Source organism: Aulostomus chinensis, chromosome 14, assembly GCF_037954235.1.
Source record: "Aulostomus chinensis isolate RoL2024-O1b breed Wild chromosome 14, RoL_Achi_v1.0, whole genome shotgun sequence".
Lineage (NCBI taxonomy): Eukaryota > Metazoa > Chordata > Actinopteri > Syngnathiformes > Aulostomidae > Aulostomus > Aulostomus chinensis.
The window spans coordinates 14,254,866-14,281,395 of record NC_141333.1 but is presented as its reverse complement, the minus strand read 5'-3'; the positions used below and the strand labels follow the sequence as shown (position 1 = coordinate 14,281,395).

General features: G+C 42.7%; 3 protein-coding genes and 6 non-coding genes across 13 annotated transcripts in view; all 9 read right to left on the bottom strand.

The window, feature by feature from the left end:
* Positions 1–246: 246 nt before the first annotated feature.
* LOC147249854 (calreticulin-like) lies at positions 247–5,641 on the bottom strand. The gene is made up of 9 exons (XM_086224236.1): positions 5,370–5,641; positions 4,720–4,821; positions 4,037–4,240; positions 3,027–3,121; positions 2,173–2,382; positions 1,911–2,024; positions 1,642–1,785; positions 754–846; positions 247–640 (listed from the first exon to the last, which is right to left on the bottom strand). The coding sequence occupies exons 1-9, from the start codon at positions 5,461–5,463 to the stop codon at positions 425–427; spliced, it is 1,272 nt and encodes a 423-aa protein (XP_086080362.1). The 5' UTR covers positions 5,464–5,641; the 3' UTR covers positions 247–424.
* Positions 5,642–6,841: 1,200 nt separating this feature from the next.
* tor3a (torsin family 3, member A) lies at positions 6,842–15,030 on the bottom strand. Of its 2 annotated transcripts, none has more exons than XM_086224840.1 (16): positions 14,957–15,030; positions 14,479–14,523; positions 14,247–14,294; positions 13,708–13,751; positions 13,445–13,498; positions 13,217–13,243; positions 12,920–13,026; positions 12,765–12,811; positions 12,387–12,432; positions 12,178–12,211; positions 11,095–11,964; positions 10,869–10,991; positions 9,896–10,161; positions 9,285–9,460; positions 8,598–8,722; positions 6,842–7,976 (listed from the first exon to the last, which is right to left on the bottom strand). In XM_086224840.1, exons 11-16 carry the CDS (start codon positions 11,261–11,263, stop codon positions 7,729–7,731), a joined length of 1,107 nt encoding a protein of 368 aa, XP_086080966.1. In that variant the 5' UTR covers positions 11,264–11,964; positions 12,178–12,211; positions 12,387–12,432; positions 12,765–12,811; positions 12,920–13,026; positions 13,217–13,243; positions 13,445–13,498; positions 13,708–13,751; positions 14,247–14,294; positions 14,479–14,523; positions 14,957–15,030; the 3' UTR covers positions 6,842–7,728. The 2 variants fall into 2 exon arrangements, with proteins under 2 accessions (XP_086080966.1, XP_086080965.1); XM_086224839.1 differs by having other exon boundaries at positions 12,986–13,026.
* On the bottom strand, positions 12,047–12,120 carry LOC147249853 (small nucleolar RNA SNORD47). Its single transcript, XR_015119401.1, has one exon. It is a non-coding gene; the product is annotated as a small nucleolar RNA SNORD47 (small nucleolar RNA).
* On the bottom strand, positions 13,096–13,177 carry LOC147249852 (small nucleolar RNA snR60/Z15/Z230/Z193/J17). The gene has a single exon (XR_015119397.1). It is a non-coding gene; the product is annotated as a small nucleolar RNA snR60/Z15/Z230/Z193/J17 (small nucleolar RNA).
* On the bottom strand, positions 13,326–13,404 carry LOC147249851 (small nucleolar RNA snR60/Z15/Z230/Z193/J17). Its single transcript, XR_015119396.1, has one exon. It is a non-coding gene; the product is annotated as a small nucleolar RNA snR60/Z15/Z230/Z193/J17 (small nucleolar RNA).
* On the bottom strand, positions 13,587–13,667 carry LOC147249850 (small nucleolar RNA SNORD79). Its single transcript, XR_015119393.1, has one exon. It is a non-coding gene; the product is annotated as a small nucleolar RNA SNORD79 (small nucleolar RNA).
* On the bottom strand, positions 14,365–14,431 carry LOC147249849 (small nucleolar RNA SNORD75). The gene has a single exon (XR_015119400.1). It is a non-coding gene; the product is annotated as a small nucleolar RNA SNORD75 (small nucleolar RNA).
* LOC147249848 (small nucleolar RNA SNORD74) lies at positions 14,639–14,721 on the bottom strand. Its single transcript, XR_015119395.1, has one exon. It is a non-coding gene; the product is annotated as a small nucleolar RNA SNORD74 (small nucleolar RNA).
* A 2,589-nt stretch (positions 15,031–17,619) lies between the features above and the next one.
* osbpl9 (oxysterol binding protein-like 9) overlaps positions 17,620–26,530 on the bottom strand; it is a 30,681-nt gene continuing 21,770 nt past the window's right edge. For all 4 annotated transcript variants that reach the window (XM_086224156.1, XM_086224157.1, XM_086224159.1 and 1 more), the window contains 15 exons: positions 23,843–23,936; positions 23,053–23,157; positions 22,451–22,610; positions 21,307–21,419; positions 20,999–21,117; positions 20,818–20,903; positions 20,536–20,719; positions 19,965–20,049; positions 19,720–19,830; positions 19,574–19,637; positions 19,352–19,492; positions 19,155–19,233; positions 18,941–19,032; positions 18,718–18,853; positions 17,620–18,144 (listed from right to left, as the gene is read on the bottom strand). In XM_086224156.1, the coding sequence (XP_086080282.1) occupies positions 18,070–18,144; positions 18,718–18,853; positions 18,941–19,032; positions 19,155–19,233; positions 19,352–19,492; positions 19,574–19,637; positions 19,720–19,830; positions 19,965–20,049; positions 20,536–20,719; positions 20,818–20,903; positions 20,999–21,117; positions 21,307–21,419; positions 22,451–22,610; positions 23,053–23,157; positions 23,843–23,936 (1,644 nt within the window). In that variant the 3' untranslated portion in view covers positions 17,620–18,069. The remainder of the gene's footprint in view (positions 18,145–18,717; positions 18,854–18,940; positions 19,033–19,154; positions 19,234–19,351; positions 19,493–19,573; positions 19,638–19,719; positions 19,831–19,964; positions 20,050–20,535; positions 20,720–20,817; positions 20,904–20,998; positions 21,118–21,306; positions 21,420–22,450; positions 22,611–23,052; positions 23,158–23,842; positions 23,937–26,530) is intronic.

The following is a 26,530-nucleotide window of genomic DNA, read 5'->3' as shown; positions in this document are numbered from 1 at the left end:
ACATAAATGATGAGTCACATTTTTGTATTGGGTTTAAACTTCAAATTTTTTTTAGTTTCTGGTCCTAACATTCATGATGACATCTTCATTTCCATTCTGATTTACTCTTCCTTATTTAATAATGACAATATTTATAATAATAATCATAATAATAATAACATAGTAGTAGTAGTATTAGCAAATGAACCGATCGCCCCTTTTCACCTCTGCCTTTGCTTTGTAAACAAACCCCTCCCACCCGCCCCGCCCCAAGGTGTCAGTCATGAGGGTCTTTCTTCTCCAGCCTCATTCCTCTGGGTCACCAGAACACACACACACACACACACACACACACACACACACACGCGCGCGCACACACACGCACGCACGCCCGCACGCCCACCCACACGCACAGTCAGGTGCTTAAGCAGTTCCTGTAGGGAGTTTATAACTCATCCTTGGGCTTAGATTCTGTGTCTTCATCCTCCTCCTCTTCTTCCTCTTCATGCTCTTCTTCCTCCTCTTCCTCTTCCTCCTCCTCTTCATCCTTCTCCTCCTCCTCCTCCTCTTCTTCTGCCTCATCTCCTCTCTGCTTGTCCTCTTCCTCGCGCTTCTTTCTCTCCTCCTCCTCTTGGCTTTCTTTCATCTTTTTCTCTGCATCCTGAAGGGGAAGAAAATGGAGGGAAGTGATCCATCGAGCACTTCAGGAACAGCAGTTGTGCTCAGAACAGAAAAGAAAGAGGGCAAGTTCACCCAGAAGAACTGAAAACTGACCTTTGTTTTTCCCCATGTGTCATTGCCTACTTCCTCTGCCATGTTTGGGTCATTAGTGATGAGGAAGTTGTCAAAGATGGTACCAGACTTCACCTGCATCAATCAGAACAGCAACAGTCATGTGATCAGGAATGCTTCATGCAAACAAAACCAATAAGATAAAGATGTCTTTAAAGCCTCTTTCCCACAGGCAGAGGAACCTGCTGGCACGCATCAGCAGTCACTCCCCGGTCACATGACCGCACACAGTATTTATCAGATCCGGCTCCAATCAGCATCACTGTTGACACAAAACCTGGATGAACATGATCATTTGTGGCCCGCCTCCGGTAAGATTCGATGACACGTGTCCTCAAACGTCATTAAGCATCCGCTAAATACACTGTTACTGCACCTCCGGGTTGCTCTTGGTGGCCAATATTAGATTTAAGGGTTTGACAAATGTTTAAGAAACAAAGACAAAGTTATTTATTCAAATTCCTAATGTTTACATGTATTCCTCAGTCCATACATGAATATGCTATCACCCTGTTTTTATACTACTGTTGACTCTGGTAAATATCGGCATCTGAAAGAAAACTGCATTATGCATCCTTGTTGGTTTAACCTTTTTACCAGCAATTTTGATACATTTTGATGTGACGTCCAAGAAAAGTAAGAAAAAACAAAAAAACGCTGAGTGTGCGTAGCTATGTGCAGTGGAAGAGTGGGATGTGAAAAAAGGACGAACTATGGGAACAAAACAGAGGATACTAACTGAACTGTGCCACCACAAACCTAAAAATGTTAGTAAAATGCATCCATTCTCAGCTGGGTACAATTGAAAACAGGTCTACTGTCACTCGCATCCACGAACTCTCGATGAAACATGAGACATCTACATCTCACCTGCCACAGGTCCAGACCAATCACACCGATGCTGTCGTATTTGTAGATCTCAGGATCGGCTGTGTACTCCGGGTTGTCAATCTCAGGATGGATCCACTTGCCCTTGTAGGCGGGGTTGTTGATCTCTCTGGGCTTCCACTCACCCTAGAGACACACAAAACACTCAGTGACGGAAACATTTCACACAGAACGGACCCACTCAGATCAAGTACCACAAAATAAAGGTTGAGCTGCATTGCAAGCTTGACAAAGCGTATGAAGAGCGATACCTTGTATTCTGGGTTAGTAACCATCGGAGGCTCCCACTCTCCATCCATCTCGTCGTCCCAGTCATCGGGCTTCTTGGCATCAGGATCTGGGATGTTTTCAGGCTTGTCCCAGTCCTGTCAAGCAAAGAGGAAGCATGATGACACATTCAGTGACCAGACGTTTCAGGCGACGCACAAACATAGTTCATAAAAATAGGGATGGAAAATAAATTACAAAAACAAACCAAAAGACAAAGATCTTTGATCACTCCAGCAGACTGACCTCTGGCTTCTTGTCGTCAGGGTCTGGGATCTTCTCCCGGTCATCCCAGTCCTCTGGCTTTTTTGCTTCAGGGTCCTTAATCTTTTTTGGAGGCAAGAAGTCCCAGTCGTCTTCCAGATTGCCTGATTCGACCTTCTTATTGTCGATCTTCACCTCGTATGTGTTGTCAGGGTTGACGACCAGCGTGTACAAGTGAGAGTACTCGTCATCCTGCGGGACCGAAAAGACGTTCACAGCTACAAACCATCGGCATCTGTTGTTATCGAGTACTGAGTAGGTCTCTCCACACCTATCTGGTCAAAGCAGATTGCTGGTCATGTACTCCCACAGTCTCCCACATTGCTGTCTGTTAAAAGCCAGCTGTGTGTATGCGTGTGTTTGTGTGTGTCTTTTGTTGTTACACAAGTATAACTGACAGATTTAATCAGTAATTTGTGCTGCTAGGGGTCTCTCATCAAAACAATAACAGAAGATGGGGGTTTGGTGACAATGTGAAGTAGCACTGGATCACACAAGTTGTTTTCTTCATTGATTAATAACCTTCAATGGCGATTAGGGTCACTGTAACTGATAATAGTGCAATTCTGTGGTCCGTGATATTTTTAGCTAACGTAATGTGCTGAGTTACGTCATAGGGTAGCACAGAGTTGTTATCTGCGGTAACATGTTTTGCCGTTTTAATGAGGAAATGCTACATATTATATCTTCAATTAATGCCTTCATAAAGCTGTTAAGGCTTTTATGGTGAGAAAGAAAACAGCTCTTCTCTTTAAGAAGAGCACACATCTTAGAATCAATAATCAGCATGTCAATACCGGAAAAAAAACAAACAAAAAAGAGACTGCTAAACTCACCTTGCATCGGATGTCCTTGTTAATCAAATGGTTCTTGCCTTTGTAGTTGAAGATCACGTGAACTTTCTTCGTGCCGGGACCACAAATATCAGGACCTGAACGGGACCACACACAAGGAGATTTACGTGAAATCGAGAGTAGAAACAGAGCGAAACACAATGAGCCATGAGTTGCTACACTCTAGTTTCCATCAAAAGTCTGGCATGTCTACTTATCCAACCAGTTCAGTAGGAACAGGCGGTTTGAGCTTCCCTTGAGTCACAGCAGAAGGAGCCCCGCTCATGTCTCTGATGGTCATTATTCCCCCTGCAGCTCTCATCTACCAATATCCTACTGTTGTTTCACCTCATAAGCCTACATGTCAACTCTGTTGTATTTTTACTAAATGTCTTCTTCCGTCACTTGTTTTGCATTTTAATGTATGTTTAACTGATCATTGCAATGGTGTCTTTTACTCCTTCTTGAATTTTGTATTTCGATTTTGTAAGGTGATGTAAGGTGACCTCGAGTGTCATGACAGACACGTTTAAATAAAAATGCATTTATGACAAGTCAGTGTCTGAAGTGTCTGGACCCAGACAACAAAATATTTTTAAAAATGGGGCCAATTCATGACCACCATGCAGTTTATGAGTCATAAGAATTACTTGAATACTTAAATTAAAAACAACAACAACATAAAAATGCATTCCCATTCTAGGGCTGAGCACTTTGCAAATCTGATTACGTTTATTTGGACACTTACTGGAATTTTCTTGTGAATGGAAACTTTTGCAATACATTTTAACGAAGACAATATAAACATGGCTAATTCACAGTCTTTACAGGACCAGATGTTCCCTTACATCTGGAGAATATAATTTGCTGGCCGGGCTATTTCCCCAGTACCACAGTGCTTCACTTATGTTGCAACACATTTGGACCTCCATCAAAAAACTGCAGCTTCTGTCATTTGGATCCTGCACTTAACCATGTTGCTACTTCTAACTTCAGTAACGATCCACACTTACCAAACATGATGTTATAGACGGAGTCTCCGTGCATGTCGTCCTGGTTGAGGTCAGAGGGGAACAGTTTAATGTAGCCCCCACCACAATCGATGCTCTGCTCATGTTTCACAGTGAACTGGATGACTAAAGGCTGACCCTGGTTACTGAAGTCATCAAATCGGGAGGACAGGGCGTAGAAGCGGGCGTCCTCGCTGGTCTGCAGACCTGCAGGAAATTCACTCGTAGTTTCTTTAAAACCGTAGAGGTCATTTGGAAGGTGTGAGACTGATCAAGTCTTGTTTTGTGATGATGATGATGATGCAACGTTGAGGAAAATACTGGAGCTGCTCTGTAGACACATGGAGTGGGCCATGTTTTCCTCATTCACAATTCTAAGCCATGCCTTCATATAAGAAGATTATCTCAAACAATTTCTCAGTGAGCCCAGTGAGTCAGTAGGTGTTTGTCTCGTGTCTGAAGTGCACTTCCACAGCTGCCCATCAACTCGTTTAGGGAAGGAGCTGCACTGTATGAGTAACTTACAAGGATTTTTTCCTTGGTTTACAGGTTAAGGAATACTTCCTTCGATATAGAATAAGAGGGGTTAATGAGAGGTCAATACAGAACGAGTATTACACCAAAAACTTTCTGCAAGTTAAATGTGTGGCACAGGCAGGAGTGTTTAACATCACCTCCCCACTCACCTTTATCTTTCTCTGCATCACCGTAGAACTTTCCTGCACTCAGGACAAATTTGCCGTAGTCAGACTTGTGCTTGGATTCCCCCCAGCGACTCTTCCAGGCATCTGTTCAACAACGATAAAAAAAAGTTTAGCTAGAAAACAGACTCACGCTGTTAATCCACCAGTATGCATCAGTGTAAGTGCAGCTGGAGTGTGAGAAGCTGCAGGGCATGCATTATTGTGGCTACCTTTATTATCTACATGCTGTTTGACATTAGGATGGAGGAACAGGAAGGGTCAGTTGGTGGAGGAGGGCTACAGTGGATAACTGGGGAGGGGTGTGCAGAAGGGGGATGGGGAGGCAGACTGGGTTCGATCATGGAGGAGGGATGTCAAAGGATCAATGTTGTTGACATATATTAAGTGCATCTATTTAAAAAAAAAAAAAAAAGAAGAAGAAGCCATGAGTAGCTAATGCATCGGAAAAATAGAGATAAAATCACAAGCTGCAGTGAATAAAAGGATTCAGGATCTGAACATGAAGAATATGCCACCGCTTTTTGCTGCCATGCAGTAATTACATGCAGTAAAATCTCGATAAAATTACAGGCTGAACAAATCAGAACAAAAGAGTTAATGAATGAAGATATGGTTCTGGTAAAGGTCCTCACCCCCGTCTTCAAATTGCTCTCGGAAATACACAGTGGACTCGGCCAGTGCAGACACGGCCGACACGGCTAACAGAAGCAGTGACAGGGCTGTCATTGTGACGAAAGCAGCCTGTCGGGTAGACTAAACTAACAACAGATAATAATGATAATATAGGAATAATAAGTCTATATTCTGTCTCCTCCGTGAACCAGGCGTTGTCCCGGTGCTGGTACAGTAAGCTAATTGCCGTTGCTCGCCTCTCGGCTCGGAACAGATGTCTGAATCTTACTGGTTGTCGGCGCCGGACCTCATTCAGGAAGCGCTGTTGCTCTCAGCCAATCAGAAGAGAGGATTCGCCGACGAGGACTCGCTTTAGCCAGTAGACACAGACCACGCGTTTACACGCCTAAGGAAGCAATATTTGCCGCGACCGTGGGTGAATCATGGAAAAAATATTAAGATAAATATGGAAACAGGAATAAATATAAATAAACTAGAAGGTCACACAGATCTGCCAAAGCAGCCACTCTTCTATTTTGTCTTAAAATACACAAATAACACCGCCATACATTATCTTTTTATGACTTTAGAGACCCTATTGTGACAGTTGCAGGGTTAAAGCCCTGTAATTCATCTACCACAATAAATCTAATGACATTGATCCAATTTTTTTACTCAGAATCGGTGTTATGTCGAATTGTGTTTCCCTGTCAATATGTATTTCCCCTTACCTTAACCTGCAACCAATCCTAACCATAACCTGACACCAAGTTAAAATATCAGGTCGAATTTACTTAATGTACCAATGAGATTAGGTTAACAGAGGGTAACCCAATCAGCTAGGCCACAAAGTTTGGCATAAAACCCACACTACCCATTACATAATATATTCTGTACATCTCAAATATCTTCATAAAGCATCCTTGAAAAAAAATTTCCTGAGAAAATCAATAAAATGGTTAAAAAAAAAAGAAAAAAGAATGAGACTGACTCTCGCCCCTGATCCGGATCAGACACTGTCCCTGTATTTAACTCAGACATATTTGTTTATGGGAAGCCATTTATCAAACAATAATTGAAAGATTCCTTAAGAGAGAAAATAATTATTTGCACCCCAAATATGTCCGACTTTTAAGGTGTAGGAGTTTTGAATTGACCAATACATCACAATACCTCATTAATAAAAAGGTAGTATTTTATAATAAGGGCAGATTAAAAATAGTTTCTTCATTCCTAGTTAAGAGAGCTGGGTACACATTAATTAAGCAAAGTCAACCATTATCTTACGATCAGTTTTGTAAATCCATCTTTGTTATATTTCAGTTAACATGGAACATTGATTACTCAACATACCTGTTAATTTCACATTTACTAATCGTTGTGAAAGCACCCCAGTTAAGTGTTAACAATCAAACGATATGGAATGTTAATTATATGTTTAAGTAAAGTATTCCCACTCAATAATTCCATGACATGAACGACAATGTAGGTTGAAAGTGGATTTTTATTTTCTCAGAATCACATCTGACATTATTCCTTTCCATGATCATCTATCCAGCCCACAATCTGACCTCAGATCTGTAAGTGTATGTGAGAGTGAAGATGTTGAGATAAAGCAAGTCAGTGGAATAAAAACTATCACCCAAATATATAAATATATCATAATATATTAAAAAAAAGGTTGACGATATCAGACATTTCGTGAGTTTATACGAATCACTAAAATTACTGGGAAGAATAAAATTCCGCAATTAAAACATACATTAAACATATTTACAAAAATTTGCTTTTCACACCTGGTGTCTTGTGTTTTCTTGTAACAATTTCGAGTAACATTTGTACCACAGTCCATCCCTACAACTATGAAACATTTTCTACTGTTCACACCACAATACTCAAAGTTGATGTGCGCACGTACACAGAAATGCCATGAAAATGATCCGGTACACCAAGATGCTCAAATGTGGTAATGGTGTCCATAAATAACCAGTGCTAATATAAGCATGAATGCCTCACATTAATTCTGGCCTCAAGATATAAACAAGCAGTGCAACATGGCTGATGTAAACAGATATAAATGGTGTGATGGATCCCTTTACAACCACTGGTAACTTCTTCTTGGATTCTTCATCAGGCAGGGGAAGAAGAGGAGCCACACGCTACGTGACCATCGATCACTGCCTCCCCCTCCAACACTGGATCTGCCCTGCAGTCTGGCCTTCTCAGGGGGACCTGGACGGACACGTGTGGTGTCTGTGAGGGCGGGAGGAGGTGGAGCCGAGCAGCGAGAACACAGCCCCACCGTGGCTCTGTACGCAGATGGGCTGGGAATGATCTCACACCTCCTCCAGGTCTCTCCCTCCGTCTTCCTCTTTATTTCTAAGGGAGGAAGAAGTTGATCCGCTGGGGAATAGACTTGCATCCCTGGGCAGAGAACAGTCTCTCCTCTTTGGGTACATACAGCATGGCCTTGGCCACCTCATCAAGCGTAGCTTCATCTGTCTCCAGACCTCTGGCGGTGTAGGCGTCCCGGGCACAGAGCTTGACGTGACGGTACTCCAGAGGAAGGAAGGGCACAAAGAAGTCAATCAGGTGCCCAGACATCAGCTCGCTCTGGGCAAAACCACCTGAAAAATGGAAATATGTCACTACAGAAAATATGGGACTTTCAGCCCTCAATTTAGTCTTACAGACAGTATCTAAAGCCTGACCGCTAATCGCAACTTCTTGCTCCTGACATTGATTGAGTACCTCTGTTAACATTAAAGCCTAAGTGACAGTAATTAAGAACACAACAGATGCCAGGAGAAGCAAAGAGTAACAAATATCCATCAGGATTTGCTAAATGTCTTCAAGAATAGAAGAAATGCTAAAAAAAAAAAATCCTTAACTATGTAACAACGAATGTATGCAATAGAGCATTTCATGAATAAGGCCCAACGTCTTGTCAAAATTTAAGAATCACACCATTTGCTGTACTGTGACAGATTGCTGCAGTGGCATGATCAGACAGAATCAATACTACAGTGTGCAAGTTCTCTGTGCAGCCGGGTCGTTTAACCTCATTCAATCAGATGAGAAATAGTGAAAGAAATTGGTCCTCACTAATGACATCACTCAGGAAAAATGTGCTCTTGGACATGAGGAGTTTTTGATGTCTTACAGAGAGAAAAGCCTGGTGACTGCGTGATGTCGAAGTGACGCAAGGTCTGGAAACCACCAGGCACTTAGCGAACACAGCTGCCTACCTTGAGACTCCATGGTTTCAGCCCGTAGCCGATGCTCCAGGTCTTCCATCCCAATGTCCTCTCGATTCTGACCCGAGTGCCAGAAATCCAGCGCTACATCGTTGATTGTTGCGCCTCCAATATTACTGCAGAGGTGGATACCGCAAAAACAGTCATGTACCGTTAGGAGGAAAGTGTTTTTAGCTGAAGAAGTGGAGGTAGACTGTCAGGTTGTTGTTTTTTTAAACATCCCCCTGTATTTTTTGGTCTTTGTTGTCAGAATCTTGCAAAAACTGCAAAAATACCTATCTACTCTCCCTTCTATTGTTGATACAATTTGATTTTACACAACTGAGTATAGTTTTGGGCACAGCTGTAAAAAAAAAAATTAAAAAAATCACGTTACATATTGTTTTCAATACAAATATTGATTATACTAAAAGAACTGAACTAATTAGAGACGTGCATTTACGCATTAAGTAAATTTAAGTCTGATTTGTGTGATAGCATTGGATGTGAGTGATGGTGGTCCTCTCATCGTACAGTGAGATGTGCAGTTCTACACTGGAGTGAGCAGATTATACATCGGTAGAAATCTGACATTAGTAATTGAACACGTGAGAAAATCCATTAGGAGGAGTGATGGAGTCAGAGGGAGGAACATCCTTCATCAGAGAGGAGCGATACTTTAACAACACCTGAACCAACCTGAGGAAGAGGAAGATGGCTCTGCGGTAATTGACCCCATCCACGTTGTCATAGTGATCCATGTAGGGTTTGATGGCATCAATGAGTCCCGGATGGAGCTTCTCAGCCTCATCGAAGATGAACAGGGTCTGAGGGCATCGGAGCACCATATCCCGGATTGCCTCTCTCAGCTGGCCCTGGAGAGAGACGAGGAGACCACGATGTCAAAAAAACACAAATATCTGGAGTTTTTACCTTAAGATTTCCAATCCAACTCTAATCCTTCTTATTAGAGGTTAATTTTTCTATTCAATATCAAGTTTGATTTCTAAAACCTTCTGGCAACATGTCGCCACAGCAGAGGCGTTCAGAAATCAGAGTCCACGTTTACAAATTCTGCAAACTGTGATAAAGGTTATCCTGCTTTCTTTATCCTGTTAAATCTGGATTAATCTGCAATCTGTAATAATACTGTGTAAACATCATTATGAAATCTGATGCAGCCTACTTGGGAAAACGCCAGGTTCCAAAAGCTTTCAATGTTTGATTTGACGTAAGATGAGCAAGTAGAGGCCTGGAAAGCTCTGCCAGCAGTACTCAGGCTCTGCCAACAGAGAGCCGTGAGCTCCTACCTTGTACGTGTCCACCAGCCTGGCGTGTGGGAAGTGGAACGGGGCGATGAACAGGCGGACACATTCACTCTTCACCCCTTCCCGGTAAAGGTTATCGGCAATCATACGAGCCACAAAGTTCTTTCCTGTGCCAGACCAGCCGTGGAAGGAGAGCGTCAGAGGCTTGTTGGACTCTGGGTTATTGATGAAACCCTGGATGGCTTTCAGAACCACAGACTGGGCCAGGTGCTGCCCGTGGAGCTTGGTCTGAAGGTCCCTCGCCAGACCTAAGAATGTGAGCAAGGACAGAGTACAGGCTTCGAATTGATGGCGCAGGATCATCCGAGCAATGACACTGTAGCAACATGTCTCATTAAAATATTAATGAAAAACTTCGTGAAAAATGAAAATTCCTTTTAGGTCTCAAGAGAGGAAACAATTGGAGCTTTCATATTTGTTAAAAAGCTGATGGGTTTATGGGTTTAATGAATAGCAGCACTAAGATGGAAATGTCTCAGCTACAACCAAGAGTCTAAATGGAGTGTTACAAATGAAAAGAAACCGACACATCCAGACACTAAAATTCCTTCTTTTGTCCATCCAACAATCCAAAATTGTAACATTTTTGCTCTCATTGGACTAATTGATTGTTTCAACTCTAAATATGAAATGTGAGAACTATGAATTGCATTCTGATTCTGTTGTCCATTCATCTCAGCTTCACCTCTGATTTAAACGATTACGCTCAATTTGCAAGTTTACCTCCCTGGACAATAATCCTCATTTTGGATTAAATTTGTTAAAGTAAAAAATAAAATAAAATAAAAAAAATTTTATATATTTTTTTACAATCGTGCATTCAGAGGATTTAGAGGACATTGATGGTTTTGTGATACCCACCCCTGCTGTTTCAACTCTCCATATACAATAGCGAGTACAGTGTTATGTCCAGGGAGAACATTCCTGGTTGCTAGTTTCCAGGTGAGTGTGGTACCTGTGATGTTGTTGGTGATCCTGCAGTCTCCGGACTCACAGCACTGGCCCAGGCTGCAGTACCACTGGTACATCAGGCTCATGTAATCCTGAGGAATCCCGCCCCACAGGTCCCGGGTAGGGACTGTTCACACCATCAGCAAGGACAACAACGCGGGTTGTAAGTGTGATGTATTCATGCTAGCATCCTTCATTGTGAGATAATCGCCATTAGCGGAGCCTCTTACCTTGCTGTGTGGCGTCGTCCTGGTGGGGCTGACACTCCCCCTCCCATATGTTACAATAAATATAATTAAAATAGTAAGTAGACGCGTTGGAAATGCTGTCGAACTGGAAGAAGTCGGCCTCCGCTGCGGACAGAGCCAGCAGCACAGGCAGCAACCGCCGCACACACATCGGTGAAGAGGCTGGCGAGAGACGGGCACGACGAGACTGGACACCGCGTCCTGACGCTGGACTCCCATTAATTTGGACCTGGCGGTCTGCACCGAGACGATAATTCCTTTCACTACTACGGCGCTGGAGGGGGAGCGCTTGTTTTTAAGGACGGGAGGGCGGCCGCGGCTACGTAGCTCCGCCCGTCTGGACGGCTGACAGCTGCCTGCCCGAGGTGCCTTCATTTAGGGACTTATGCATAATTCTACCGTGTACGGGGCATTTCAGCAGCGTTTCTCGGTATGTGGTCATAGAACGCGTGTTCATGTCATTACATAATACCGGAACAGCTGGCTCATTAAATATAGCCTAACTTCCGGTAAATGCTGACGTCATCGGCCTCCCATTTCTCCAGTTTATAAAATCTCCATGTAAACCTACAGTACCAGGGTCTCACTCGATGCCCCGCTTCAATCTCATGTACCATGAAACATTAGACATGGTTTAAACCTCATTTATGACCATTAAGACATGTACTTTCAAGCCATTTTATTTGCCACAGTAAAACACCGGCATTTGTGAAACATTATCGGTTAACATGAGTTGAAAAGTGAACAGCTGCTTGTTTTGGACCAGGCTGCCGGTGTAATAAGGAAATGCTTCTGACAATAACCCAGCAGGACAGCAGACAGCCAACCTCAGATGTTCAGTTTCCGCAGCTCCTTTGGAGGAAAACAAAAACACACATTCCATTAAACCCGGAAATCCAAGAAGGGGATGAGAATACTGCTTTTCACAGCCACATGCTCAGACAAAGTTGGAACGGTAAGGGTTATAATCAACAACAATCATTTGGCAGAATCTTATCATCACTGGCAGAGTGGCACTAAACCTCGAGTTCTACAATTAAAAATCACTGAAGTTTAAAAACGTACTTGCAATTCTGTGAGCGATGCAGCCACCGATGGCCTGACAGGAAAGATGAGAAAACCCTTATTACAAGCAATTACTGGCAGAGTCTGGCTCTGACGCGGCTGGGTTACTCAGTAACAAGTTATCCACATTGTAGTTCAGGTCAGACATTTGTTTAGACATCACCGAACCCCTGACAGTGCCGCTGTAGAATGGCATCACTCATTCTCACCTGGGCGTCACTCATCCTACTGGCAGCTTCTCATGTGAATCGCAACCTGAAGACGAGGACAAGCAGCAAGTCAAAAGTGCAAATCAGCTACTCAGGTCAAAAATAATCCTCAGTGACCAGGTCAGCTAGAGCTAATATACAGACTCCACAGTTCATCGTCAGCCTTCGTCTATCATCACACAGGTCAGGGCACAGGGATGCACTACAGTCCCAGAGGACACATGCAGCTCAGACCCAGGTGAAGGCTGATGAGGCTCATCAATAGATCACACCTCCATGTGTATCCTCACTACTAAATTTACAAGTTTTAGGGGAAAATACTGAGCTGTTCAGTACTGCACACCTGGGTCTAAGCCACTTTCATATTTTGAAACTCACCTCTTCACATCTGTTCATTCCACCTGGCAGCAACAAGCCTGCTTCCTCTGCAAAGTCAAAAATAGTTCAATACATTGCCATGGTCATGGTGGTTCCTGTCTTTTAACGCTACAGATCAGAATAGATGACCAATTTTCCTCAAACAGATCAGCGACCTGATTCAAATTCATCACATCTGAGCGATCTTAGCTGCATCGGCACGACTTTAACACGACTCTCACCATGACGGGAGTGAAGACGCTCTGGTGGCAGGTCCATGTGTCTGAGGGACGACAGGAGATACTCATTAACATTATGGTCCTTTGAGTTTGCGGCGTTGGAATCAATTTCCTTGACACATCAGCTAGGAGCGAAAGACAATCCGTATTCTTCACAGTTTCATCTGCTGAACTATGCGGTCATCACTGCATCAAGCACCATTATAGAGCTGCAGCCCTGACGTAGCAACTCACCTCCCGTCTTCTTCCACACATTTGGTTCTATAAAATAGAACAAAAAAGGGGGGGGGGGGGACAGGTTAGAATCTTTTCAGGAAAGTAGTGATCCTGCAGGTAAGAGAGGTCAATGCATCAGTTAGGAGCGAAAGACATTTTTCTTCGTCACAGTTATCTGCTGAACTATGCACTCATCACTGCATCTGACCTTTTTTAACACTGACGGGAGTTTTGATTAGAACTCACCTGCAAGTCATAACCAAGGTTGTCTTGACAGGGTCTTTTGACACGACGAGTCATCTGAAAGTTTGTTTAAAAAAAAAAAAAGAAAAAAAAACACGATTAGTCTGAGCCAGAGTTGTGCAGTCATGCAACCGTTTCTGATCAGCACTGCATCAGAGCAATGTCATCTTTCAGTCTTTTTCAGAGAGATTCCCATTGTTTTAAACAAAAATCATCATTGACAGTTTGCACCTGAGATGCTAGTACTATAAATCAGGGTGTATTACCTGTGATGGGAGTCCAACTGATGATTCACACTCCCAGAACGCACCTGTGGAATGCAACGAAGGACAATTAATCATTGAAATGGTCATCTTCGGCTTCCAGGAATCAACTGGTCCGTGCCTCAGGTATTAATAAATGTGGTTGGCTGTATCGTCATCCATCTTGTCAAGAGTAGCAAATAAAGAGTCATCACAGTAACACGGGGAGATGCAAGGCCGTGCTTCTCTGAGGTGAGGTCTTACATGTCAAAGCAAAGCCACGTCCTTGCACTGGCTAAAATGTTACCCACATTCAGCAGATCAGTGAGTTGTGAAAAACTCCTCAGATCTGAGGGCAGGGAACCAAACTGTACATTTTAAGACGTTTGGGCAGTTGAAATTGTAGCTCCTCATTATGAAATTGCTTTATTTTTGTTCATTGAGCAGCTTTCAGCGGTGGAGAAAACACAAGCATGTAATATTCATGACAACACGTTCACAAATCCTCCAGCACCTCAGAGAAGCAGACTGCCACTGATATCTGGAACCATGAGGACACTAACCAACATCTTCCGACTCCTGTTGCTTCGTGTCTCTCGGGTCCCCGAGACCTGTGGACGGATGAGTACACTTTAATGCTATACTGGTCGTATTAATGGAAAAGCAGGAAGAAGAATGTAAAGTCTCAGCGTAGAATTTCTCAGAAACCACTTCTGTCCACTACTCTTATACTGAATCATCAGAGACTTATAGCCTGATTGAAACTAAATTAAAAAAAAACAAAACAGAACTTACAAGTCAACTATTTGATGTGTTCCAAATCCTGGAGTCATTTTGAGCCTGAAAGAAATGTATAAGGAAAAAAAAACAACCATTAGTTACAGCCACGTCTGACCACGTCTAACGTCAGAGGAGCTAGCACGAGGCAGCTAACGAGAGCTGGTGAAGCTAACGTCCCATGCTATCAGTAATGTTGGCGTTCTTCACAGGTTCTCAGATGTCCCTACCAACACTAGTTTATCATCACACGGACATGGGACATTACTACATGCGGCCAGTTGCTCTGGTGTTAAATGAAGGGATTGGCTGGTTGGCTAAAAGGCAGCACGTGGTGGAGGCCTTCTACCGTTAAGCTAGCAGGAATTTAGTTGAAAAAAAACAAACAGAGCAGGAATTAACAGATATACACTCTGTTAAACATGCGCAATTACGTTTAGAAACAGTTTGCGCATGTTTATTAAAATTTGAGCGGGATAATTACTGCTGTACGTACCTCAGATTCAGCGGCGAAATGGGACTGACTGGTGGGCGAAGAGCTATTTTATACGGGCTGCCGCACAGGCTGATGGGAAATTAGTGGGACCCCTAGTGGATCCTCCCAGAAAATATGGAATGAAGGCGTAGTCTCGGTGGGTGTTGGTACGAAAAGGAGGAATAATTTTACGCAACACTTGCGCAACAAACGAGCAGCTATGGTGGGAAGTATTGTAATGTATTTAAGTCGCTTACATTTTCATGGTATCTGTACTTTGACATGGGAACTTTGTGACTGTCTTTTACATCAAACCATGAAATTAAGGGCCTGTTCCGTGAGGCAGTGTTGTTCTCTCAGGCCGCACATTGTCTTAGCCCTCAGTTTAGGCTTACAGACAGGAAACAAAGCCTGAAGGCTATTAATAAAATCCTAATTCCGACTTCTTTGTGTAATTCTTCTTAACTGTCTATCATCCAGACTTGCAAAGGCTTTAATGCTACATGGAACGCAAAGTAGATGACGGGATCAGGAAGTTCCAAATACCCATCAGGTATTGCTTTCTGTCCCTAAGACTGAACTGAGGGCATTTACAGAACCAGTGTGAAAGAACAAATGTGGGCATAAGGACATTTTACAGATGAAACCCAAAGTTCTTTTTAACTCCATGATAGTTATCCGAACCCCTCACTCACTTGCTAGTTTGAAGAGAAAAAAGTCACTTTCTTAAAATAACTGCCTAAGTCATTTTTTGACAGATTTCTTTGCCTAAAACAACTCTTTGTTTTATCTCCATTTTTTTTGTTTTCTGAAAAACTTTAAAAATGACTAAGGCGATTATTTTAAGACGGCAACACTTTTGAACAGAGAACATGGCAAACACACCACTTTTAACAGAACCTTAAGAGGTGAGTGGTTCAAGTCTTGGACACTCTAGCTATACAAAAAAATCATGTAGATTGCGAGCTTCCACTTAGTGGAAACTCCATATAAAATCTGCATTCACTTAGTTAGAATTTTGAATCGACTTTAACCAGAGGTCTGTTTTTTAATCAGTATATCGACTAACTGAAGTAGAGGAACCTTGTGCTTCCTCCACCACTGGAAGGTCAAAGTTCACGAGTTCCTTTGGATCTTTCAAACTAACTGCAAATTAATCTGTTTGTCCCTCTGATGACTTTAAGGTCGCATCTTGATGAGGAGTCTCCAGCATGCTGGTGTAAATGATACATCATGGAGCACTTTCCTAAATCGTGATCCACGACATCTGAGGCCAGGTTATTCCAGCATACACCATCAAACCCTGGGCATAAAATAGGTTTAGTACCAAAAATAAGATTAATGTGAGCTAGCTCTACTGCAATGAATTGAGGTGAAAATCTCCAGCGATGTGCCCGGAGTCTAAAATACTCATTTGGAAGAACCATGACAGAGGAATAAATTAATGGAGATTTAATATTCTGTATCAAGAACAGGAAAACCTGGTACAATCAATGGTTATGATCAGAATGAAATAAAAATGTACAGTGGTGTTGATTGCTCTCTATTTGTTGGGTGATACTGAAATGTATGGAAAGGCCTCAAGTAACAATTAACATGGATGAGAAACAAACCAAAAGCTTCATATCTAACTCAACTGGACTTGAATCGCTCTGCTTCAGACCAAAGATTGGAACATCTAAAGTAGTTTTCCACCAGTTTGTTCTGGGATGTGAGGGATGTTTCAGTCAGACACGATAGAAGGCTCAGCTGTAGGCTCACGGAGAGACATTTCTTGGACATTTTCAGGTGAAAGTAGTTTATTTTTGTATCTCATCCAATTGTCATTGCATCCAACCTATGTAGCTGTAAATAAGAGAATGGATAATGAGTCAAAAAAAAGAAGCATGTGTATAATACTCTCTGTGTGGTTCTCATCTTGGAAAGTACAGGAGGAACATTTGTTACAAGAAACCAGTCTGGACGTTTCAAACGTCTGGTTCTTTCACCGTTTTCACTCGTTGCCTCCTTTCAACGCGAGTGCGAACGTCAAAGTGATCCATTCTGACTTGACGGCCCTGCTCTTCTATCCTTGTCGTGGACCAGCTGTCCAGAAGAAAAACATGTAAACAATCATTTGATCATAAATGCGTTCAGGTAACGGGAATTCTTTGTCTAGAACCGCCCCTTAACAGCCTTCTTCGGAAACCATTTGGCATCACGGTCAAACAATGTGTCCGTCTACAAGCAAATGAAACTATTGCATAAACTCCAAACGTCGATCACATCACCGACTGGTTTGCTCAGATGCGACGGCTGACGTAGGGCTTCACTTCTGGGTCACACAAGAGAGAAAACAGTGAGGGACCGAACAGGAGGCAAGTGAACTGAGACCAGAACAAGTGTACATGGAATGATTCCTAAAGATGTAAAGCCATCGATTTCTCAAGTATTTTACACTATTGCCTGAAAGAAAAATAAACCATAGGAGCGTTAAAAATAAAAAGAATATATATTTATATATCCATCATATGTATATCTATATATTTATATATAAACAACAGTTTTAACTAGTTGCAGGCAAGCAGAGAATTTCTTCCCTGCCCTGTTAAGATGAATCCGTTCCAACGTTATAAGGCTGTCAGACTCTTGGAGGGGGCAGCAGCTTTCTTTCCTCAGTCACCAGATTCCCTGAGATGTTGAGCGCTGTTTTATTTGTCAAGGTTTATTTGAATTCAACTGCACCCCCACCCCCTCCCCCAAAAGAAACAAAAACATAATGAAGGGTGCGGTGGGTAGAGTTGAGAGGCGATCTCCGCGGTGCTGCCGAGTCTCGTGTTGGCGGTTATTGGTGGTGGTGGAAGTAGAGTTGCCCACGTGCATGGGTGGGCTTTACTAATTTTCATGATACATCTTAGGTGCTTTTCCACTTGATTTCATTCATTTCCATGTCGTTTTACAGTCAGATGCAAAGCTGTGTATATATTCCATCAGCAGTCATTCCAAGGCTTGGATAACAAGTTGTTCTGCAAAAGAGTTCTTATGAAGACTCTGCTGTGTGTGAGAATTTCTTTATGTGTATGTACTGTGTGTGCGGGGGTGTGTGTGTGTGTGTGTGTATATGTATATATCAATCAGAGTGTTCGTAGTCTCTCTCAGTGCCTCTGGGAGGCTAATCGCTTTAAAAGAGGCTCGTCGTAGACCCAGCACTCGCCGTCCTCGTGGAATAGCTGCAGGCACACAAGAAAAATAACATTTAGCTATAACAATCACATTTTTGGAACCATGATGCCACAAAATGATCAATAAATAAAATAAAATCTTTTTGGATTTCCTACATTTGGACACGATATTTAAAGACTGTCTCAGTGTTTTATCGTGACATTTATGAGTGAAACAGGGTGGAACGGCTCGATACAATACTGTGAGGAATTTGACTGGAAAGCCTACAGTGGGCGTGTCTACAGGGTGTCTTAACAAAACATTAGGCAGCCGTCATCGATTCCTCAACATGAATAAATTCTAGATAGTGGTCCCATAACCACAGTAGGGATGAAAACAGGGTTTGAGGTGGTTTAACAGCCAAAGACACCAATGTTGCTATTTAGCCAAGTTCATCATAGTTGGTAGACATATTGTATTAAACCCTGAACATTAATTGATGGGTGGATGTCATGACAGTATTGGTTAAAAGTGGTTGATACAAGCTGATGAAGGCACTCGTCCAGCATTGTTTCACAGAAAGAAAAAACACAAACAAAACAAACTTGGATTTTGATTTAGAGTTGAAAAACAGGCCTAACCCTGGTCTCCCATTGCTGCTCGTTCTCCTTCCTCTCTCTCGCTTCAGCTCTCTGTTTCTCCTCCAGCCGGTGTTTGGCATCTGTTGCTGCATCGATGTCTTTCAGCTTCAGGTTCAGCGTCACGTCCCTCCATAGTCTGGCGGGCGGAACGTAAACAAACGGGGTTTTGTCTCTGAAGGTTGTATCCCACCATATGAGAGACTGCTGATGTTCAGATTCTCACCTTCGAGACTCGTAGGCCAGCTGGTCCTCCAGCTTCCTCACTTTCTTCTTAATGATGCCCATCCTCTTAGTGTCTATGAATACTGTGTTCTCCTGGCATTATGAAATGAGATTTACATTTATTCAAACAAACTGCAACACAGTGCCATAAATATCTGCATTTCATTTGGATAATAAATCTATCAAACTGGGAAATACAGAGAAAAGGGACTCACTCCAGTTGCCCACTTGGCATACATCACTCCATTCCACTCTCCTTCAATAGAGCAGAAAGACTTCTTATCATTTGGTGCACTGAAAAAGAAACAAAGAGAATATTGGTGCTATGTTGGGTTAAAAAGGTTCAGTGATTTTAATGATGGGGAGTTCTTCAATGGTCTGTAAACTGATTTAAAATCTGATATATTCTTACAAAATCTCCGCTGTGATCCTGTGCTTCTTGCCTCCGTAGAATGGTTTAGTGTGGAACACGATGTTCGCACTGTAGCCCGACTTAGAACAGGAGATGTTGCATTCCCCACCCAGCTCCACCCACGGAACAGTCAGGATCGACCTGGACGTAGAAGCTCAGGTGAGGCAAGCCAAGACTAACAACTTGACAAAAATCAGTGTGGACAAACAGAGGGAAACAAACCGTCCGTATCCGTTTGGGAAGGTCAGGATGTAATGTTCATCATGCTCCAAACACGACACACAACCTAGATGAAGACAAGCAGATCTTTGTTTCAATTCCACAAATGAATGATAGTCAAGTCTGACAGAGCGTGGAGAGAAATGTACCTTGGCCAATATTGTGAACACCTATGGACATGCCAAGAAACTTGGACTTGGTCCAGATGTGAGCGTTGAATTGGATTTTCTTACTTAAACATTCTGCGTAGAATGCAGAAACTAGAGAAGAAGAGAGAACATACAGAGGAGTTAATGACACAGAAATTCCCAGCAGGTCCAAAAGGAAATAAAACTGTTCAGCGTGTGATCGCCAGTTTATATTTTGCTTTTAAAGATGAAGGTATGTCACTCACTGGGTGGGTGATGAGAGACCTGCTCTGCCACAAAACACACACTGTTGGGTGAAGACCAGGGAACTGGACCATCTGAGATGGTATCCTGGAGTGTGGAGGAGAGGAAACTGACTGAGAACACAACTAGATTAAGAGAGCAAACATACAAAGTAGCAACTGTACATAACAAAAAATGAAGGGCATGGTGTGTTTGACTGAGAAACATCAAACATACAAAGCAACCAGTTCCAAAACAAATTCAGAAAATGCAAAACAGACAGAACGAGACTAAAAACGAGTTTTCCATTTACAAATGAAGTCTTCACCTGCAATTCGTGTGATCAAATATGTTTCAATAGACAAAGTAGTATCTTTAGTGATCGTTACAAAATGGAATATCTATGTTTGCATAAAGGGGGCTATTTTCCATTTTTAAAACAAAGTGAAATGCAATTCATTGTGTGACATAAATATAATAATCGACAGAGGAGTAAGTTGCGTTACATGAAACATTTAAAAAATAAAATGCCATCGAAATCAAAAGTCACAAGGGACCAACTTCGCTTGACGGCCTCAGCTGCAGTGGTCTCACCGTATTTGGGGCAGGGGGCTCTTCTGTCTCGCTGGGCAGATCCCAGTGGCAGAAGAAGACTTCTCCCAGGATTGGGTTGTAAGGCTTCTTGGCGACTGAGCCTTTTCTCCCTGCGTGAAAGGCTGACAGGTACCACTTCACCACGTGAACCATGCGCTCCCGGGGCTCTGGCTGTTCAGCGATACTAGCGGACACAAAAACGAGTTAACATACTGGAATATGTCTGAATATCAGCAGGATACACAAGACTACACCAGTGGGAGGGTTAAGAAGGACCATTACCTTACAAATAAGTCGGGATGTGCAAAGAAATCTGCATACATTTCTAACAAAGATCTCCTCTCTAGGATGAAGGTAGGAAGGACCACCTGGCAAATATAATGAGAAGGAAAACTAGCTGAGTAGGTTCAAAGGAGAAGGTCACTGCAGCGAGAAATGTGGATGAAACAACAGGACTTGTTACCTTCGTGAGATCCATTCCTAAACGCACTTGGGAGAGCAGATGCATGATGACGCTTTTGTGCTCCTCCACTGATTCCCCCTCGCCATCATCATCACGGTCATCGTGGCAATCAAACGGATCTGAGAACAACAGGGTTTTTTGGCTATTAAAAAGAGGAAATAAAAAAACTCCAGCTGGGGAGAAATTACCACTTCCTTCCCATGAATTCTATCTCCAGCGGATGCAAAAAGTTGAAATAAAAGACAGGAATAAAATAAAATTGCAATTTTTTTTTTTTTTATGAGACAGGCGTGCTTTTCATTGTTAACCTGCATCTGTGGTGCCATTAGACATGGTCGAGTTGAGTGACTCGGTGGTGTCTGGTCGCTTCAACGCTGTTTCTTCATTAGTGAGAGGCGAGGCTGCTGGAGGCCCTGAGGGACTGAGGGCAAGAGAGAGAGAGAGGAAAAGAAGCAGGAAAAATAAGGATAGAAAGTATTAACTTTTTGCAAGTTTGCCATTGACGAAGGTCACTTTAACAGGATGATGTTTACTTGCTCTCTGCAGTGTTTTCTCCACTTGAGTGGCTAAGCTCACACCTTTTCCCACTGCACAGACCTGCATATGTGAGAAGTTGCCTTTCTGTGTTTTGTTTTTCCTGGTGCACGATGTTCTAGAACAGGGGTGTCCAAACTGGTCCAGTTAAGGGCCGTGTGGCTGCAGGTTTTCATTCCACCCGAGCAAAAGCAACACCTGATTCTACTTAAATCAACTAAGCTGTGTCCTCACAGCTCATTCGTTGGATCGGGTGCTGCTTTTGCTTGGTTGGAATGAAAACCTGCAGCCACACGGCCCTTAACTGGACCAGTTTGGACACCCCTGTTCTAGAATACGGACATTGTCACCAGAAAATGACTGGTGTTGTCAAAACAGCCCTAGAGTTCTGCATCTTTGGCATGGATACAAACTTTGGGAGCTGTAGTAAAATTATCGTGGAGGAGAGGGTCGGTGTTTCTGTTGGATTTTTTTTTCTTTTGCTCCAGCTTTTTTTTCCACCTCCAAAGTGGACTGAACAATGTTAGAGCATCACTGCTTGAGTGTTGATGGGTTGAATTTGTGGCTTTGATGACAAAGTCGAGGATGTCATCAGCAGAGGCGACAATCTTATTACTCCATGTGACCTGCTGAAAGTGCAGCTCCCACCACTCCTCATATGTGTGTCTGAGATCAGAAGCACAGGAGCCTGGCTGCAAAATTCACCTGTTTTTTTGTGTTCCCATAAATGCTGATCAGAGTTGGAACCAATAAATGCCCATCTTCACTGTGATTAGAGCTCTTCCCATTGCAGGAAAAAGCCAAATGTTTTTTTCAGCAGTGGGAACGAGGTTTTAGTGTTGCCTGTTCACTCAAAGTGTTGTTGATGTGGAGTGTCAGTTTCAGAAAACATGGAAAGTAGGTTGATACTAGACTCACTTAATGCAGTGTTTGGGGGAAGTGGTGCTCTGGTAGAACTCATCAGCATCGTAGAACTCATCCTCGCTGGAGGAATAGGAGAAGTCTGGCACAGAGTGCGAGGGGAGGGGAATGTGAGCTGGTGAGGCGACGCCGCTACTGGGCCCTGATGGGCCACTCCCTAACAGATTGGAAAGAACAAAATAAGTAATAATAAAACAAAAAAAAAAACAGGTTGTGCGTTATGCCAGAGTGCTCCTTCCAAGCTATGCATTCTCAGTGCTAATAGTGGAGCCCAGTAGGAGGTTTAGAGTAACAATAAAGAAAGTCAGTTTCCTCAATCGACAATTCTCTCCTGCACGCAGCCTTAATGCACAGAACAGCGCTTTAATACTGCTCCCTCAGCACAGATGACAAACACAAAACTTTACCTTGCCTTTTAAGGTACTTTATACCAATGAACACAACAAGCCAGGCAGGAGAAGGATAATCACAACATATTTTCACATGGCTGAGTTTTAATTCCTCATCATTTATTACAGGACAAGAGTAATCCAATATAATTTATTGAAAAAAAAATCATTTTAACATCACAGCTTTTATGATATGAAGTGATCTTTCACCTGTGCTGTTGGGAGTTGGTGTCTGCAGACTGCCCATCACCGTGACGACGGGACCAACAGGTAACGTTGAGGGTCGTTGGTCTGATTTACACACCTCAGAAGTGTCTTTGGTGAAAGAGACAAAAAGAGCAGGAAAGCAGATGAGTTAGCGATGACGCTAGGAGAATGATCTCAGACGCTGCAGAATGGCTTCAGTCGTGACTGAGATTACACAGTCTATTAAGAGACTGAAATTAGAATGGCCTACTTAGCTATGTTCATATTCACAGCATTTTTAAACAGTCTAGTCAGAGTCATCCGACCAAAATAGACAGTAAATTTAGCAGAGTGCAGTCATGCCATGCAGCAAAATCCAGGCAATAATCTATTTAAAAAAGAGGATCTGCTTCACAAAAGGAGATACATTTTCATCAACAATTATGTTATCAAATATGTAAAGAAATTAAGCATCTTTGTCAAATCCCTGAGGAGGAAAAACATGATCTATGCACAGATAGAGGGGAGTTAGTAGAAGTTGCATCAGGTTTCATCCCTCGCAAGAACATGGACAGGGATTATTACTATATTAGTATTTGTTTCTAAAAGTATAAAAAGAGCAATGGAATATTCAGTTACATTCAGTGACACCACCATGGGGACATCAACTGGATTCTGGTAAGACGTAAACATCAGGGGAGCTGTTGCCACATGCAGCCATATTGATGTTGAGTGTGTGACGTGTACAAGTCTTGTGAACACGTCAAGAAGACTGTGCAGTGTGACTATGCAGACGTACTCCAGTGCTCAGTACCTGTGGGTAGTGTGGTCTGTGTTGGCATTGTGGTGTTAGCTACAGGGGGGTCCAGAGGGGGCTGGTAGATCCCATCCACTGGGTTGATGGTGCTCTGGGGGAAACAAACAAATACAGCATTGCCATCATCATCAACAACAAGCATCTGCAACAGGAGCTGCCCGTACCACTGCCTGCTTACCGTTTTAGAATGCTGACTAGAGAAAAAGGGCTTTGCCAAATCAACTTCACTCTAGTTTATTAACGGATACAGCGAAAATGTTATTTTCAAATAGACGGGTAATTCGTGAAAGGACTATTTTAACAACACCAATAACCACGTGCCTACATGTAATCCCCACCCAAACATCCGAGGCATTTCTTGATATAAGCACTCACCCTTGACTCCACAGCTCGTGTGTTGGTTATAGATCAAATCAACAGTACTCGTTCACAGCGAAATCAAGTATACATCAGCACCCATCAAAAGAAGATCCATTTCCATTCACTCCATCTCCTGGAAAGCATTTCCAGATGTCTAATCCAGTTGATGAGCTAACCACGAGCAGTAGCTTTAGACAACAACTCTCAACCATTTTCCAGCCTAAAAAAGAGAGTTAATTAACTCCACTGGGTTGCAAACTAAATATGTAACATGTTTAACTCCCTGTCATTTGATTTCCCTCTGGTAAAATCAGTGGCGACACTCTGATCTGCAGTGGCCTGCCCTCATGAGTGCCACCTGCTCACAGTGTACTTGAGCATTTGCATACAGGCACAAAACAGACACAAATGTGGACACATGACAGCAGCCTGCTGGCTCAGTGTAATGGGGTCACTAACACCAATAACCCCACTAACAGAAACTCAGCTAACAACACAAGCTGGAGCATATCGACCTTGTTTCCAAACAAATGACCCCTAGGGCTCCTGATACTACTGACATACGATCTAGTCAGCATGATGTATTATCCTATTACTAAAAGATGACCTCTGAGTAGTGGAGTCTTTTTCCATGAATGTTTTGGTTCAGTCATTTGAGATTTGTTGTGATACATTGCTGCAACATGGATGCTGCAGTCACCGATGTGACCACTAATAGAACAACCGGTGAGCAACGCTGAGCATATCAAAAGCAGACCATAAGACACAGGTCTGCTCTTTTTGCTCTTATGCTCAAACATTCCCCTTTCCAACTCCCTGCCTCTATTCCTTCCTTTCTATCTGCAATGCCTGCTGCTCCCGTTGTCCACAGTGCCTCTAATTATAGCCAATCACAGAAATACTGGTGTGTCATGGTGGGACCAGCCAGTCGCCTTGCAGAGCAAAAGCAGCAAAGAAAAGCAGCTGGTTAGCGAGAGAGAGAGATAGACATTTTAGGCCTTGTTGGATGATGCATTTGTTTAAGTAAAAGTGTGAACACAGACAGGAGCTGGAGCATCAGAGCAAACCAAAACCACTAACAGCACATAAATGACGGACAGATAAACACTGAACAGGATCCTGATGTGCTCATCACAAATGCCTCCACTCCACAGAGCTGTTAAAACATTCAGTTTGTCTTTCAAGTGTTTTAAACAAAGCTCTGTGTCGTGCATTTATCATACGTCGCACATTACAGGCAACGTGACAGGCGATGTAAAGCTGTAAAGATGCGTTTAAAAAGCTTACAGCACATGAAACATGTGCACACAGATGTGTACAGAGCCCACGCTGTGCTATTTATACTATGTAATACTGTACTTAATATCTGTGAGATTAAGTCAGAGATAAGAGATCTGCAGGCCTGTAAACTGTCAGGCCTGCTGGATTCTTGCACCAGTGATCACATAGGGGGTTTTCAAGAGTGTCTTCATTCATTCCAAACACAAGTTCACTGATCATTTTTTTGAAGCATATCAAAGGTTTATTTTCTTAAAGGTAGCTAATGGATTTCATTCATAAAAAGGCCTCTTAGCTATCTCTTCCTTTTCCAGTACCCCAACTCTCTTCCTTCCCAACATCTGTATTTGCATAAAAATCTACTTGCAAAAAAGAGAGGGAAAAAAAGCCCTTTTAGAAATAAAAGCCTTCCACAGTTGAGTCATTTTAAAGTTGGAATGCTGTTGGAAAAAGTTCCCTGCTGGTGTTCCAGGAGGCTCCAACATCTGACAGAGAACTAGCAGCTGAAAACACTGCAGTCACAAACTATGCTGGAGTACAGACACATAAAAAGGGATGTTGGCCGGCTCGCTCGCAAATCTCACAGATTAGAAACAAGATGTGTCGCTGCTTAAAACTACATTACTGCATGACTTTGATGGAGCCTAAAATGAGGAAGACTACATGTTTACCACAATCTTCAGTTGATATTTGCATCTGACACTTTCACCTAGAAGTTCCACAATGCCCCAAACCATTCAAAATACAGTTCCAAAATGTCCAATCAATCTGGATCATATAATTTACCTCCAAATTTACTATTTCCAGCATGTTTTTCTGACTGTTGCAAAGCACAATCATATGTCTGTGTTGCTGTCACTTTGGAACGAAGATGCGGTCAGAGAGTTGCTACAGCTAGCTCAATGCCATCTCCATTAGACGAGTGATACACTATGCATTATTTATGTTTTTAATGTTATTAGGCAGACGTCCCTTCTCTGGATAGAATCCTTTACTTCGGCTTGCAACCACCTGAGTAACATCCAGCCTTTTCTGCACTTTGTTCAG